This window comes from Scardinius erythrophthalmus, assembly GCF_964197995.2.
Source record: "Scardinius erythrophthalmus genome assembly, chromosome: 4".
NCBI classification, from domain to species: domain Eukaryota; kingdom Metazoa; phylum Chordata; class Actinopteri; order Cypriniformes; family Leuciscidae; genus Scardinius; species Scardinius erythrophthalmus.
In genome coordinates, this window is record NC_138224.1 from 8246517 (window position 1) to 8264574 (window position 18058).

The following is an 18058-nucleotide window of genomic DNA, read 5'->3' on the forward strand; positions in this document are numbered from 1 at the left end:
GTTACTAGGCATGAAATTGGTGAATCCTGTGTCAGATACATGTTGAAATATGCTGGACCTTGTGGTGTTATGACAAAAGTTTGGCCAGTCATATGAAATTTGAGGCCTTTAAAATGTTTAGCCCAATATAATGGGTATTTGAAAGCGTTATAAAACATGATTCGACAGATTTTACATTATATTGTAAGTGAATTATCAGTAGACATTATTTTAAAGAAGAATTTTTTTTTAAATATATTATTTTGAAAAATACTTTTAAATGTTTATAAATGTAAATATTTGTCAAATTTTTGTGGTTACTTAAACATTTAATAATTACTGTTTAGCCTCCCTAAAATGTTATTGTGATATTCTTTGAAAGGGTTTAAGGCCATCCGTAAATCACTCATTTGACTCACTCATAATAAATAATGGCTTAGATGTAGTGAACAAACACACTGGATTCAAATAACAATGTCTTCTGTGTTTAATGCACTGTGATTCACATGCAAGTTTCATAAGAGGTTTCTCAAACCTTCAACAAAGTTTAGCCCTCTTATAACCTGCTGTGTGCAGACTATTTCTGCATAGAAAATTAATACTACTTTTAAGATCTAAAACACTCTTTAGTGCACCAGTCCATGTGAATCATATCACGGCGCTGTTAAATTAAGACATGAAAATCCGCACACATGTATCCTAGTATCTTCACAATGAAAAACTTTTTCATTCCATCTGAAAAATCTCATTAAGACTCAAGCTTCTGTCCACGTGTGTGTGTGTCTGTGTGCACGTGTTGAGTGTAAGAGAGTGGAAAACAGTGACCTAGCTGGTTTTTTTTTTCAGTCCTTTATGACTTTTGCTTATCAAATTTCATAATGTGAGCCGGGTGAGATCTTGTGTAAAAGCCAAGGCAGGCAGTTATTGTTTTGTCTTTTCCTTTAAATAAATTTAAATGCTCAAAGACAAATGTTAAATAGTACCACACACAAACCTTTGCGCTAGTAAAGAAAAATAAAGTTGGTGTCTGAATGTCAGCATGAATGAAATAAGGATTTTTCTGAACAAACTTGAGGTAAATTGTGATCATAATGTGAAGAGAATGCTACATTTTGACTAACAAGATTGCAGATTCTCTTGAAAAATCTCTTACGATTCCTGATTCTTGTCTAAATAGTGGCTAAAATCGTAAAGTGTGCACCCGTTTTAGTGGTCTGCAACTAGGTCAGTGTAAGTGGTGATGGCCCGTTCCATTGAGAGGAAGGAAAATTTATGCGAAAACGGTTCATTCCAGAAACCTCCCTCTGGAGAATTTAAGTCCGCAGAGACAGAGGCAATGGCTTTATTTTGGAAGAACCCAGTAAATCCTCTTCTTCTTTCCATGTAATGACCACAAAAGCCGCTTTATCCACATGTATGTAAAGTTTTCTATAAAACCGCTCACACCGTCTAAATCTTGTCATCCAGGCTCCCACATAAGGTTCAATTTCTGGTCCAGTTCACTGCTGTCTGATCCGTTTAGTGTCAGTAGAGGGCAGGAACATCATCTTTAGTGTCTCCATAGTGTTGAAGCAGCCGATGGGTCTCCATCAAGTCTCTGCTAGGAAAGCTGCTCCATCTCAAACTGTGTGTGTCCGTTAGCGGGCGCATTGGCCCAGGCCTCAGGCGCTCGTGGGTCTTCTGCGGGGCTGTGCGTGTGGATTAAAGAATCCGGGGACGCTGGGTCAGGTGGTTTGTGGTCGTAATACAGAGCCCATAGTAGTGTCACAGTCAACGTCATGGCTAAGATCTGGGCCACTCCGATCGACACGCCCAAGAACCTCAACACCTGCAACTGCTTGGTGCCCCGGATAAAACTGTAGATCTTGGGACCACAACCCTGTTGAAAACAAATGTAGGATGGTTATGCCAACATAAAATCGAAATGGACTATACAGTGCTATGCATAAGTTTAGACACCCATGCTAAAGTTGACTCAAAAGAGGAATAAAAAATTATCTTTTGGAAATTGAACTTAATGCCTTAATTTAAAAAATTAGGAAAAATCCAACCTTTAAGGACACCAATTTTCTTTGTGAATGAATAATGTATCGTAAATAAATAAATGTTTAGTTTTTATTGAAAATAATTTATTTGTTCCCTGATATCAGTTAATTCCTACTTTACCAATAGCCAAGTGGCTATTAGCAATTGTTTTAGCAATTAGCATTAGCTACTTTATTAGTCTAGCTACCTTATGACATGTATGCCCACTTTTCACAATCCAAACAATTCCTTATGGATAAAATCAAGTGTCCATTTACATTTTCTCTCTCATTGCACTTCCTGTTTCAATATTCAGAATTCCAAAAATTCGAATTCTTTATGTCAGGCCAGTCAAAAAAACAATGTGGAAAAAAAGCCTTCTAATAGATCACTGCTGTCTCTTCACATTAACTGGGATGTGAGAAAGTAACAGTTCTGCTTTAACAGTTTGTTTTCATGTAAATCTACCCTACAACAGCTGCCACACTACTATGTGAGCAATGCGACCCGTTCATCCGCTCGCGTGTGTGCCTGCGTGTTTTTGGGTATTTCCTATGTTGGAGTGTGGAAGAGCAGGTAAACTATTTCCTGTTAGTGAGGGATTTATACTGTGGAGTAATTCCTGTATAGTGTCATCAACTCAGAAAGAGAGACAGGAAGTGTGTGAGGATCAGACTCGCTCCACACCCTCAGTCCTTCACTCCTAACTCTCCCCATAGTGATCAATGTTCCCGTCTTATTCAACAAAGCCCTGCTTTCACTCTTCTGCTGTGGGACCTGTCTGAAAGGCTGGGCTCTGCTGGCTGTTTTACCACAAACACACTGTGTTTATAATGTCCGTCGTTCGGTCTATAATTCTATTGCTTTATCTTTTGCTCTGTCTATCTCTCTATCTGTCGTTCTATCTATCTATCTATCTATCTATCTGTCTGTCTGTCTGTCTGTCTGTCTGTCTGTCTGTCTGTCTGTCCGTCCGTCCATCCGTCTGTCCGTTGTTCTATCTGTCTGTCTGTCTGTCTGTCTGTCTGTCTGTCTGTCCGTCCATCCGTCTGTCCGTTGTTCTATCTGTCTGTCTGTCTGTCTGTCTGTCTGTCTGTCTGTCTGTCTGTCTGTCTGTCTGTCTGTCTGTCTGTCTGTCTGTCTGTCCGTCCATCCGTCTGTCCGTTGTTCTATCTATCTATCTATCTATCTGTCTGTCTGTCTGTCTGTCTGTCTGTCTGTCTGTCTGTCTATTGTTCTATCTATCTCTGTCTATAAGAATAAAAACAAATTTTATCCTACAAACCTACAAACTTCAAAGATTTTTAAACATTTATCAAAACCTTCAAAGATTTAACAACACTGTGTCAGACGTGTCTCAGGCAGGGCATCTGAAGAGCAGGGTACTGGATGAGACACTGTGTTGTGTTTGTCCTCGACCGTGTGTTTTAGCACTCCACACACAGGTGTGTCTCTGAGCTACGTGACTGAATTTAATTGCACTGCTGGAGTCGCTCATAACACTCACTGGCAATACAGCTTGATTAAACCCACGCTCAGCCGGAAAGTGAATCTCTCCGCTGTCTCCTCTCATTTACAAAGTCACGTTTTAATTAGGGCTGTCAATCAATTCACTTTTTTAATCAAATTAATCACATGCTATTCCACATATCAATATTTGCTAAGCCCCCAAATTAAAATGAAATTACGCTATTGTGACAGATGAGTAAATCAATGAATAGACATCACAAAAAGTGGCTTTTAGAAGTCAATATTGCATTCTTTTTGTTTTCATATAATTGAACATAACACTGGTTCACCAGAATAATTTAGCAAAGTTATCAATCCAGGTTAGACATAGCAGTATTTTTTAATTGTTTGTCCATGTACAAATGCAGATGAACATCTTCAGCTGTTGCATCTTAACTTGACACGTGCCATGAGATGCCATTGGAGAACTTGTAAGAAGACCCCTCTTGTGAGTATGATTATTTCCAGATGTTGGATCAATATCAAAAATAAGCTCACCTCCTGGTAAAGGTCACTGAGGTCATGGTAGTGGGCGTTGCGGGCGCACCCTGGATATTGATTGGAGCAGCAGGAGTCAGGTGGCCACTCCATCTCTGTCATTTCCAGCCAGTCAGTGAAGTAGATCACTCCACAACACTTTAACTGTAAGGCAGGTATGACAGTTAGCACATTGAAAGGAACTATTTTTGATGTATACATATATTGGCCTGTGTATTCCATGCATAGGTTTCATATTATTTTTTTCACATATTTTACATCATTGCTGCACCTCTCCTCCCTTACTTCCAGTCTCTATGAAGTCCCTCCTCCCGCAACTTTCAACAAACTACTAACGCAACTCAACTAGGCCTTGTCCCCTTTTTTTCGTATGCCTTAGGCGAGAATTATTTAAATGAGAAGAAAAGGTAGTTCAGAAACAGTCCTTTCTGATATAGAGAATAACTCCCTAACTTTGCAAACCTTTTTCATGTTCAAACAGCAACATTACACACTAAAGTCTGATTGACTGCTTGGCTTCACTTGACACCAACTTGTCGCATTGTGTCTGGCTACGTAGGTGTTGGATGAGGTGTAATACTAGAGATGATTTTGACCTCTCACCTCAGTCTGTAAAGAGTTCCAGGCATGTGTGAGCCACTGGTAGCGCTGCAGGCCAAAATGAGGCATGCGTGACTTCAGACTTATCATATCAGACCTCTGTACCATAGGCTGAAGAAAGAGAGAGAGAGGGAGTTACGGAGAAATATTCATGAAGAAATCATTTCACAATTTTAAAAGCCCTTGTGATTTTGTAATCACATAAAAATCATGTCCCTACACTGTTATTAATGATGTTTTCTAAATAACAAAAAACAGTGTGTTTTCCAGGCAGTTTAAAGGACCATCCAGACGCCCACACGTCCAATTTTAGGCTCTCTTGTGACAATTTTATTGGCTAGCTATGAAATACCCTATTCACAAGTGCATGCATCTGTTGTTTATATAGTAGTTGGCATTTTTCAATTTAGTCCTCATGAGACATTTCTGTCTCATATGATGGGCATTTGATAAGTACCCACAATGCCCGGAGGTTAGGAGTGCCATCACTTATTTTGGGCAGCCGAACTTGCTAAAGCAGGATGGATTGAAGTCAACATGAAATCACAATCGACTATTTGAAAAAAAAAAAAGAAGATTTCCTTTCTATTATGTTGAGTTTTTATTTTACCAGTATTAAAAATACTGTTAGGTGCATAAACCTGCATAGAAATATAAAGGCTGGATGGGATGGCCACTTTTCTCAGTCCAAATTAAGTCTCATTCTACAGTTTTTTTTCCTCAATAACCAGTTTCACTCTGAAATAAGCCACATTTTGGAAATAAAATGGGTCGCGAATGCCATTTCATGTTGACTTTAAGCTGAAGAAAGTTGGAATGGATGCACTGTTGATACAACTGATAACATGTAACCAGGCCAGGTGCAACAGAATAAACAGACTCATTGCCCTTACGCTCACAGGGGTCACATTAGGCCACAACAGCACAATAGGACCATCAAACCCAGCAAAGGTTTTGGGGTTTGTGATAAGAGCGTATCTTGAAGCAGAAGCTGTGTATGTCTGAGTGAGAGAAGCTAGATTAAAGCCAGGTGTGTGTGATATCTTCCCCTGGAGGTGCGCCTTATCTCTCGTATCCCTGGGCTAACAGAAGCAGATGCTACCTGCAATCCCTTTTCCCCTTGCTGATCAAATCTTTTAGTCTGCGCAGATCCAGGACAGGTTTCTGTAAAGCCTGATGCTAATCTGGCTTTAAGAGCCAACTAGAGCATTTACATAGGTGACTCCATCCTCAACCCGCACACGAAAACACTCTGCTTATTAACTCCCCAAAAGGAAGTCTGCTTGAGTCGGGCTTTTGAAGTCATAATAGTTAAGATTAGACCGTAAGCAGGCGGTTCAGAAATCGGATCCTCATTCCATTTTCTCCTGGGAACGGCCATGTGGCGGCCGTGTTGTTGAAGTGAGAGAGGGAAGAGAGTAGGCATTTCTGTTTATTCATAGCACCACACACCTCGTCATACGTCCACACTCCACTGGCCAGCTCCACGCAGAATATCACCATCAGACTGCCAAAATACTGGGAATGCACACACATATAAAAAAAGAAAAGGTTTGGTTAAAAATATCTTCTGAAACAATAGGGCAGAAGGAAGGCATTGATGATCAGACATAGAGAAATGAGAGCAAAGAGCGTGTGCTTGTTCATGTATGTTCGGATCTGGATTCTGAGGTCTGTTTTGTCTCTCAGGTCTTCTCTCGGGAGTTTCGAGCAATTGTGTTCAGAATAGCATAGTAGTCATGCTATTTTTTGCAGTATGCAGGATGTATACTGTGCAATATATGCAAATATAACAGAGCATACTGTATCCCATTATACAATCCACCCAATTATATATATATATATATATATATATATATATATATATATATATATATATGTATATACACTTTTTTTTTCAAAGTTGATAATTGGATGTCACTTGAAGACATGAAACATAACGAGAATATGAATATGAAACATATCAAGAACATAGTGATAACAATGTAGCATAATACTAGTTGAATTGTTTATTTATTAATGTCTCCAATATTAAAAAAGTAGTATGCAGTATGCTCAATATGCTTGGGTGGATGGAACAAAAGAGAATCTTTCAAAGTTCCAAAGTTTTTTGCATTCGCACATGAACAGATTTTGTATTTAGGGCAAACTAACACATCCATCTCATCTCCTCCCTTCCTGGAGACAAAGACACTCTGTTTTTTTTTCAAAATCTCTTTAACGTACATAGTTCCCCTCGGTTGAACACACACTTTGAGAGAGATAATCAAGATGAATGACAGTGTTAGGAGCCGCATTCGGAGCAGACCCCGTCTGACAGCTTGTTTATTTGGGAGAATCTAAATATTTGTGGCTATTCTACGCCTGTGTTAGCATTTCAGCTAGTTTGTCAGACGCTTACCACAAAAAAAAAAAGATAACCGTTTCTCTACACACCCTTCCCTGCTAATATCTGCCCTTCAAATATGTCCAGTGTGAACTTGTAACCCCTGGAAGTTCCCAACATGCTGGCTCATCTGCAAACACACACACATTTTTCTCAGGGTAAGAGAGGTTACATTCTCTCAGCGACCTCTCGGTTTATTGATTTTGAGAGTTTTACTCTTCCTCTTTCACACTCACACATTTTTTGCCAAATACTGTTACAGAAAACAGGACACTGTGAAATGGATGGATTTCCTTTTGACCGGAACGATTAACACCCCCTTTTTTACTTAGTCATGCAAACAGAACGAGAGTTAGATGCATCTAGAGTCTAGTATTAAGTCGTATCAGATTTGTTTTGACAGATGGCTGCTGTTAATGTCATTAAACTGGTGCTTTTGGGTGTACTTACAGTTAGAGATTTGAACAAACAATGCTATGGACACGATGGACGCCTCAAATTGTGTGTCTTATTGAGGAAAGATGTGCTATTAGTTTTTTTTAAGTGATTAGGGATGCATAGTGCACCATATTTGTTATTGGCCAACGTTAGAGAGATGTTTTTAATTATTTTTCCATATTGGCTGATATTAGGTATTTAATTAAAGATTACTCAATAGATGGACGCCTGGACCAACCTCAAATACATTTTTTTTAATATAAGCAACATTCATGAGAGTGTCCATGTCAGATTTTTTTTTAATTTGAAATATGAAATGTGAGTTTGAAAAGCAGTTTTTGATATTTAGGTATATAGCAGTTGGTCTTATATGACCAAAATATGTTAAAATTAAAAAGTCAGTCTGTAACTATTGGCGCTCTAGCGGTTAATAAACAGAACTGCATGCGTCTTGCGGAAAAACATTCTCTTTGTTTATGTCTATGACGAGTCACACAGGTACTGGGCTACTCCGCAGTGGTGGCGACCTGACAAGTCTAAAATAGTCAGAATATAAAATATATAAACCCTTATTATAGGTGTACCATAGTGATTCAGGATAAGACAAAAACACGGTTTGGAAAATGGATTCATGATGTACTCGCTCATTATATATATTTTGTTAGCCTGGCAAGCCAGACCTACAGTACATCAAGATGTTTGGTCTGGCAACTCACCATAGACACGGCTCAATCCGAGGGGCGGGATAAACGGCTGTCTTTCAAATTCCCTCTGCACGCAATAGGACAGCGCTTCAACCAACCAGAGTGTTTTCCCAACAGCGGAGCAAGTTGATAGATTCAACTTTTGCCATATCTGGGCGGCAAAACTACGAACACATCTTCCTTTTTTAAAAAATGAATTAAGTGCCGTTCTTTGCTCTTTTCTCAAAGAAAAACCTAACTCCAAGTCCTCCAGAGTCGCGGACAAAGCCGATTCGAAAGATGTTCGCCAGCAGCAGCCGTCATTCTTTGTTTTCAAGTAGCAGGGAACTGTCGCAACTCTGTCGTCATATGTTAAGCCGTGTTAATAACGTGATTGGCCTGACCCAATTTAGGTTTTTGCAGCTCGAAAGTCTATGGAGAGTTGCTAGACTGCCCTGGCTGCAAAATACATTTTGCTGCCGCTAGGGTGCGTCTAGATTTCTAGGCTAATATTTTGTAAAATTTGAACACAAACAAACTTATGGACTGCAGCTTTAAAACCAATAGTAATGTAATAACACTTCAATTTTATTATATCATGGTCTGTCTGAATACTCAATTCTGATTGGCTGGACTATAAGCATTCATTTCATGTGCCGAACATTAGAGAGTCTCTCGGTAGCCTGCTTAAAAGTCAGATCTTTTTGATTTTCCTGGCAAAAACGACCTGAGTTCAATCACATAAAAATCAGTCAACAGGCTTTCAGGAAGTCGGGGAAGTTTCGTAACAAGCTGTTCACACAGTGACAATTAAAAAGCAATTAATTCATGAAAATTCTTTGAAAATTTAAATCTATTCCACCGTTCAAGATGAACTCCTATCTGCTCTCCTGATCTCTCAATTGCCTCCTCCTCTTCTTTGCTCTGACAGGACAAAGAGTGTGTGAGAGTGTTCGAGTTAATGTGCATGTGTGTGTCCGGCCAGGTCGCAGCACTCAGTGAGAGGCCGGCTGGTGAATAGAGCGACCACGTAACCCAAGTGCCTCTCCTCTCTTCATGTCTTCCCGCTCTCCTCCTGGATTGGTTTACCTATTGTATCTAAGCCAGATAATATTGTTTGTCGCTGAGTCTCTGGGTAACACAAGCTCACTGGGGCAGAGAGGAGAGGAGAAAGGCTCCTCAGGAGATGAATGGAGACCCAGAGAGAGGAGGAGGAGGGGGAGAGATGGGCAAAGGAGTCCCAGAAAACAGGTCCTCAGTCTGGGTCAGCAGACGGGACCCCACCCTCTCGCCCGCCGCACACCTGGGACTGAGAGCCACAAAACAGCCCTCTGCTTTCTCTCTCCTCCCCCTTCATGCTGGGATTTTGTCAATTCATCATCATAAAATAGATTTGCTGACCTTCTAAATGCTACACAATGACAGCCTTTCAAAGGGGCCATTGCATAGAAAACAGAATTATCCTTGCTCTTTTGAAATAAAACAGTCCAACATGTTCATAGACGCTGGAAAATGGTAGCTTAGAAATCACAGACATGAACGTTTCTTATTAACGTTAACATAACATTAACGTTTCTTAAAATTGTTCTATTTTTGTTATTTGATTCCAATGTTTTCAGTACGTCATATTTTGGCTTAGATTAGATTTAAAAATATTTTCTAAATTAAAAATAAATTTAACTTCAGCTCTAATTTCACTGCATGAGCAGTAAACATCATTAACATTGTAAAAATGTGTTTTTCATGTATATTTCTTATTTAATATATATATATATATATATATAATTACATATGTAAATATTAATATATTAATCAAAAATATTAATATTAAAATATATATTAGCACAAAAACATTAAACAATTAAATTACATAAATGTTACTTTTACTGAAGGGAAAAGGAACAGTTTGGATACTTTGTTAAATATCTTTCTTTGCGTTTCAACATCAAATGGGTTTGGAACAACATAAAGTGTTTTCATTTTTGGGTGGACTGTTTCTTTAAAGTAGAAAAAGCAGCCTGTTTAATTCTAAGGGTCAGATAGAGGGTGGATTTTCCTTCCTCCTGAAATCATTTATATTATATGTGCTAACAGCCTGTCAAGATCTTACCATTTCAGAAGTCACAATGTCACGAACACATCTGTCTAAAAAACACAAAAATCTCTCACAATGGATATAACTATGTGGCCTGTATTTGGCCCTCCTTGACAGTCTATCATGCTGAGTGAAGTGCAGCGCTCATACATTACTCCTGTCTAACTCTTTGTCTCAGTCGCAAGAGCTTTACGACCTCCATAACCTATAGAGCGAGTTTCTACAAGTGTCTGAGGAGGTTATTATCATCTGAAACACACATTCTGATGATACGGATAACTAGACGCACACTGCACCATGCCATCTAATATAAGAAAGATATTGCCTTGTATTATCCCAGTGTAGTTATGAGGTGAGAATATGGTAAGAAGTGACTTCCTGTGGCTATAATGTGTCATGCTAGATTTGAACACAGATGTCTGTAGAAGAGAGTCAAAAACAACATGAAACTCCATTCACAATGCTTATAACTTCTATAATGAGACATATTTCCAAGTGAAAAACCATATATTGGTTTGGATTTACAGTAAGGGCATTCATCAGGATTTGATTAGATATTATGCTGTGATATTATTAGCTAACATGACTTTTTCTGCCTGCAGGGATTTTGCTACATCATAAAAGATCATGCCAAATATGGTCAATTGTAATCAACATACTGACGCAATGTTTTTTGCTTATTCTCATCCTCAATGCATGTTGATCATCTTATTGTGCATGAATAATCATTGGATATTATTCCAAAAAAGCTCAAATGTAAGTCTTCGTAAAAATGTACAAAAAATATTAATGTTTATACTTTATCGATAAAAAAAATATTTTATGAAATTATTTAAAAAAGCAGATTAACTTGAATTTCAATTTCACCGCATGATCAGTGAGCAGCTTAGATATTACATATCTCTTTCAGGTTAAATAGTCTTTCATCAAAAAGCAAAAACTTGCTTGACCCGTCCCTCAATTTCTTCTCGTCAAACACCCTTGCTGCATACGAAATCGCATACTGTATAATAGTACTACATTTCTTTTAAAACTAAATTCGCAACTGTTAAAAAAGTATGTTTAAAGTACTACATCCGCCATATTGCCACTGTCATGTGACCTGGTATCAGTTGCGTCTCTTCAATTATTTGGTTACATGTCGTTTTTGCCAAAATAACAGTGATTACAAGGTGTTTGGTTTCATTTCTTCACTCATTTCATTTCTTTATCTAATTGATGACTAGTCTATGGTTAGACGTCTATTAAATTTTCACTGACAGCCCAAATTTGACCTTGTTTTAGCCTAGACGTCTGGGCTGTGTTTGGACGTCTATTAGACGTCTTTTATACGCAAAATGGCTTGCTGGGATTACTCGGCTCACATACTCTTGTTCAACAACTACTGTATAAAATGGAAGTAGGCAGATGGAAATACATCACATTACAGACGTAAAATGGGTTCAGGATGGCTTTGAGGATGCGATATCTCTCTCTACTCCCCTCTAGTGTGTGAAGTGAAGACACAGTGGTCTCTGCGGAGATGTGTGGATAAAGAAAGCAAGACTTGTTTGAATCTGGTTCGAGGGTGTTTGGGGTCAGCAACGTCAGTGCCAGCTAAACTTAAAATATTCTCGGTACACAAAACCACACACATTCCAAACCACACAATGTCCCGGCTGTGCTCGTCTTTTGTTTTCTTCTCTTCCCAGTTCTACTTACCCAAGACAGTAGGAGCAGACTGCACTTGAGCGTGCCGCAGTAGCCCACCATGGCCACGATGATGAGAAAACAGCACACGGCGATGACGACAGGATGGACGACGGGGGAGTATGTGAGAACGGCTGCCTCCTCCAGTCTTGAGGAGAAGAGAGAGAGAGAGAGAGAGGAAGAGTCATTTCTTGGCAGGCTTTTTGTTTATTTATCCGTCCATCCTGCTCACTTGCCTCTTCCTTCTCTCATAGGGCAGCATATTTGAGTAATACACCAGTTGCAAATAAACAGTGATTATACTCTGTAGGAATGCAAACTCTTCCTGTCTCTTGCTGTCTCTACTTCTGTATGGCTCTCTTTTGCAGCAGTTTTCTGAGATGCAACATTGTTTTCACTAAGGAAGACATGGGAAAGCTACAGTTTAAAGGAATATTCTGCAGCTTTTGAGGCATAATGGTGTAATCGCAACAAACGAAATTCCGTGTGTCTCTCCTTTTCTTTAAAAAAGCAAAAATCTGTTGTGCCAGTGAAACACTTACAATGGAATAGAGGCCAATTTGTAAACATCAAAATACTATTTCATTAATATAGCCACAAGATGTAAACAAAATGCATGTAAACATGATTTTAGGGGCTGTTTACATGACACCATTTTCAACTAAAAACAGTTTTTATGTGTTTTGGCCGTTCATTTACATGACAACGACGTTTTGTTTCTGAGAACGATACTGTTATCTCCGTGTAAACTATAAAAACGATATGACAATGCGAATGTTCAGTCTATAGGCGCATAATTTCTTTACAAAGGGACATCGTCAACTACCGGCCTGGCATGCATAATACAGCCATTTTTCGACGTTTTCATGGATCCATGTGAACGGGGATCATTTTGACAGTGTTGTTGTCTTGTATATGGAAAAATGTGAAGTAAACACTTTCCATTTTTAGTACATTATTGTCAGGTAAACATACCCTTAGTGTGAGAAAAATGCTTACTAACCTTTTCTGTGTAAACTTTTATCCAATTTTACACTTTCACCACCCAAGACCCTGTAGAACCTAAAATACTAAAACAACTGTTTCACTTTTAAGAGTTTTAAGTTATAACCGAAGAATTTGTGTTTTTATACATTTTAAACCCTCCAAAAATTGGCCCATTGTTAGTGCCTCACCATAACCTATTTTTGCTTTAATGAAAATTAGCATAATTAACATTATGCTATTAGGGCTGTGTGCTATTGATTAAGTTTAACTTGTACTCAATATATTTCTTGAGGTAAATATCTAACTAAAGATCACATACAAATACACACATCTGTACAAGTCTGAAAAGTTCTGTTCTAGTTGATATCCTATTATGTTTCATCCCGCAGAGATGAGATTTTTACAGTCATCATAGGAGGGCCGACTCAGCATGTTACTGCAACGCAACTCTGGTAAACCTATTTGTTGTGTACAATCAGGTTTTAACAGTTTTCTCTCTGTTGATTCCCATTCATGTCATGATGTGGCCCACAGAGGGCTCAGTAATTATAATACACATCTTGGTGATAAATTGCTTTTTGTCAACATTAATTACGAATTACTTGCCTCCAGGATAATATTGGTTCTTTTGGGATTTTTCATGCAGTTTTCCTTTAATGCTTGAGATGATGTTTAAAAAAAAAACAAAAAAACTACAAATGAATGGTTCTCAACCCAGGCCCTGTCTCCACTGGAAACTTAATGCATTTATCTGATTTCTTCTCCAGAACTGCACACCTCATTCATGCTTGTAATTACTTCATAAGCTCAAGGCAATTTGATCCAGACCGGCTGAAAAGTTGGAAAACAGTAAATTAGACCTTTACACGGACCGCTGCCCCGAATGAAAGGATTTTACGGCTCACACCTGTCCATCCGCTGCCTCTCACCTGGTGTCTGCGGTTAAGGTGAGCACATTGTTCAGGTGATCCCTGAGGCAGGCGGACACTCCCAGCACACACAGGGCCATAAGCTTGGAAAAATGAGAAGAAAACAGTACTTAAGCCACACTTAAACATGCATTTTTGAAGATATCATTTAGTGGTCAAAAGTGATGTGAATTTTCAACTATTTACTATGAAAATTGACATCTTCACCCTTTATCCAAATATTATTCAAAAAGTGTTAACAGTTGTGCTTTAAGTCAATTTTTTATTTGTGATAACGCAATGAAACATGCCAAATTGTGCAGATATATATTTTTTGGCTAGGCTGTCAGACAAAGAAATTATAAACGCATGCAAAAACAAGAGAGAACCAACAAAATATGAATTAATAACTGATTATGTTGTAGTCAATGTATGCTTTTTCCTGTGAACTGTTTGTTTTTCTTAGCTTTTTTTTTTGTATAGAAAAAATAAAACATGTAGCTGTAGTTTGTCTTTTTGCCCAATAAATAAAAAAATAAAAAAAAATATGGTTTGATAAAAACAAATCACTTTTGGTATTATATAATATATATATATATATATATATATATATATATATATATATATATATATACACACACAAGAACATTTACATACAGAACATACAGTGACTGGATAGAGCCAATCACCTTTGGATCAGCTGGTAATCATAAAATTGACCCAGAAAAGTGAAATTATAGTTCTGAGAGACAGTCTGGCACACTTTTCTTACAGATGCCACTTGGTTTGATTATGCAATGCAGTAAAATTCATGCATTTCAGTTGTCTTTGGGGCCTCTGGATATTAAAACATGGATGAATGTTTGTGTCCATGGTTGGCTTGGAAACCTATTTAGGTACTCTGCTATGCTTGGCATGCAGCAATATTAGTGGCATGGGTTTAGTTTGCCCTACGCAGGCATTCTTGGTCTAAAAACACACCCTGGTGCTTATCGCATTTAATTCCCTAAAAATAGCGGCTGCAGCAGAATGTGAGCTGTGTGCCATTCGAGAATAGCTGGGATTCAGGCTGTCCTCTACATAAAGATAACATAGGATGGGGAGGGAGGGAACACAGATTGCGCGTGTGTTGGCGAGAGAGTGGCTGTTGCGCGTCTTGGAGAGCGCACAGCAGCACCGTGCCATGTAACGTGAGCGCTCGCTCGGCCACCTGCTCCGACTTGGACTCGTCTTACCCAGAAAAGAAAGTTGAGCGCGTAGAGCAGACAGCGCAGACATTTCACCGAATCCTCCCGGGCCATTCTAAGCACACCAACTGCTCACCAAAAGACCTCATTTTAACTTCTGCCACCAAGGCACCATAACCGCTGAGGAGAAAACAACAATTAACAATCACATACAGCTTGCTTGAGATGTCAAGAAGAACATATCGCTGCTGGAGAAACCATTCAAAGTTGGTTGCTGGTCTTTGTTGGTCTCATAGCCTGGGAAGGCTGGGCTCTTGGTTGGTTGTGAATGGGTTTTGCCCTCCTCATCACATCACAACCTGCTAAACTACCTAAATACCAGTTTGATCATACCGGGAAACCATCTCAAACCACCTAAGGCCATCTAACACCCAAGGCCAGCTGGCCAGGTGGGAAGACCATCTTAAACCACCAAAAGTTTCTTCCCCCAGGCAATCTACATCACAAACAGTAAAATGTTAACTAAATGCAATATCAATTATTTATTTGACAATACTTTACCTCTTTTTATTCCATTCCCTGTTAATTCTACTCTATTCTATTTGTATATAGCACACCTGCACATACAAATTTGTCTTTTTTGTATACGTATGTCTTGTCCACATTTTTTTTATTATCTGTGCACTGTTGTTGTCTCTGTTTACTGGAAGCTTATCCTGTCACCGAAACAAATTCCCTGTGTGTGCAAACATACTTGGCAATAAAACTTTTTCTGATTCTGAAGACCAGCTTGGTCAGGCTGGGAGACCATCATAGACCAGCTAAGTGCAGCTAAAACCATCTGAAGACCATTGGACAGGCTGGGGGACCAGTAAATCATCTTAGGCTATTTAAGGTGTTTTTAAGGGAGGTTTTTGAAATCCTACCATGTCATAAGTCCTTGTGCGTGTTCAGTGCGCATCCAAAATGTCTTGATATAAGGTTGTTAATATCCGTGGGAGGTTTAAAAAGCAACATGTGATTTTAAAAAGACCAACAGGTTGCAACTTTCTTTACTTGAAGGGTGGTTAAATTAACCTGGATCACTCAGGACACTTTTCTACACCAAAAAAAGAAAAAAAAAGACAAAGAAAAAAAAGAAAAAGAAAAAATAGTCTCCAAAAGAGAACAAGAAAAAGAAGTTTGGAAAATACTGCACAGACAAGCCCTTTATATCTTGTCCAGCATGAAGTTGTAGGAAACTCCTCAAACTTAGTTGCGCCTGCAATGTAAAATCATATTGATATTCCTAACGGAGCTGCGCGCAACAGTCGGGCGTGTTCGCTGCGATCCCTTCACTGCTACTGTCATTCCAGGCGTTATATGCTGCATTCAGGACCAGCTGTGTGCACCTCGCCTTTCCACAAGTGTTTAACTTCTGCATGTAAGAGACTTTCACTCCAAACGCGCTGAGTGTCATCCGGAGCAGCGGTGCCTCTGGGTCCTAAAGGCAAACTCTGGGTCATCCCGATTATGGCAAGCCGATTTAACATTTATTTATTTATTTAAACACCTTATGTCTATGTTGATACTACATGGCACAATACATTTGTGCCATGTAGTTAACTATGTCAATATCAAATATCATAAGGTTGCGTAAAGGACCCATCATCTCGCGCCATCTGTTTCATGACAGAACTTGGTATTTTTACTAATATTACATGCTAGTATATGCGCACTAGAATCTATTCTAGTGTTTAGATGAAAATTACATTTAAAACACTTAATCCCATATAGTTATGCCATTTCACATAAATAAATCTTTTGTTCTTTGTGGTGATCAGAGTATATCTGAGAAGAAAACAAATCCCTGGATGTCTTTGTCTTATTGGATACACTTACATTACAAAGTAATTTAGGATCTTTACGTAGTATCTGACCGGTTAGGGTCAACCTCTGGGTCGGCTAATTTTTGGGTGCCTCATATTATTAGCCATTCTACCTGCTTAACCAGTTTCTGTGGTCATTATGCTTCCCAATCGCATGCATCAACAGTGCTTGGCATGTATCCAGATCCCCGCCCCTGAGATATCGTATGCCCGGGTGAAGAGGTCACATCTGATGGGCGTATTATTGTCTTGAGAGAGACCCAATGTGCTGTTATCTGGGAATGTGTGTTAATTAATTTTACTGTGCTGCAGCTGTCCTGGTAATTTATATTGGCTACAAGTATGTTACACAGGCAAATATTAATTTACAAAAGCAGTAATATTTACAACAGTTTTTTTAAGTTGTAATATGAGTCCATATTAATCATTCAGTCATGTAATGACTTTGAGCAAGGAAAAGAAATTCCTTTAAGTGATTTTGCTTGCAAAAATAATAGACTTGCTCACTTGCATGCAATATTACTTAATATTATTACTCAACTCCCTCATTGAATTATCTTACATCAGAGCGGCATGTTCTAACACTTATTTTAAATATTTCATTTTGTTAATAGTTGGGTTTTTAAATATGTTTATTGTTCAGCACTAAAAGACAAAAAATAAAATCAAAATCAAAACAAAAATATCATTATTTTTTAGAAAACTGTTCAGAAAAATACATAGGTTGCTACAGTATGCATATGCAAAACCAATATGCTATACGCAAAACCAATATTGCAATGATTTATTTTGAGCATCCTAACTGTAACTGACTGATTATTTTATATTCTACTGTTCAAATATAGCACCAGGAAACTCGGATGAGAATAAATATAAAAAGACAACTAGCTTTCAAACGGCCACAAATGGATGGAACAGTCATCAGAAAAGCCACATTTCCTGTTTATGATCTCAGGCATATTTTTATTTCATCCAGATTGAGAGCTGAGGTGTAATGTCACTTTGCAGAACATTTCATGTCTACAGCTGTGAGGTAATTTTGTCTTGGAAATAAAATATTTTAATGGGATGTTTTATAAAAGCCTCTTTCACCACAACTGCACCAAATCATAACTGTCTACAATAAACGTGGGGTCAAGCTGAGGTTCTTCCTCTCAAGGGACAGCTGGGTAGTTACATTGTCTTCCACTGGCAAATTTCTAGCGG

The 18058-nt window shown here is 38.5% G+C and overlaps 1 protein-coding gene across 1 annotated transcript; it reads right to left on the minus strand.

The window, feature by feature from the left end:
* Positions 1–449: 449 nt before the first annotated feature.
* tspan12 (tetraspanin 12) lies at positions 450–16444 on the minus strand. Its single transcript, XM_081363586.1, has 8 exons — positions 15911–16444; positions 15033–15164; positions 13819–13901; positions 11915–12050; positions 6064–6129; positions 4615–4722; positions 4012–4155; positions 450–1858 (listed from the first exon to the last, which is right to left on the minus strand). Exons 2-8 carry the CDS (start codon positions 15096–15098, stop codon positions 1580–1582), a joined length of 882 nt encoding a protein of 293 aa, XP_081219712.1. The 5' UTR covers positions 15099–15164; positions 15911–16444; the 3' UTR covers positions 450–1579.
* Positions 16445–18058: the final 1614 nt, after the last annotated feature.

What these genes read in the sequence shown, in the direction of transcription:
- tspan12 (XM_081363586.1), bottom strand. Translation starts at nt 15,098, where the DNA reads ATGGCCCGGGAGGATTCGGTGAAATGTCTGCGCTGTCTGCTCTACGCG. An exon ending in ACCTTAACCGCAGACACCAG is followed by an intron (nt 12,051 to 13,818) that starts GTGAGAGGCAGC and finishes CTTCTCCTCAAG; the next exon opens with ACTGGAGGAGGCAGCCGTTC. An exon ending in GGAACTCTTTACAGACTGAG is followed by an intron (nt 4,156 to 4,614) that starts GTGAGAGGTCAA and finishes CCTGCCTTACAG; the next exon opens with TTAAAGTGTTGTGGAGTGAT.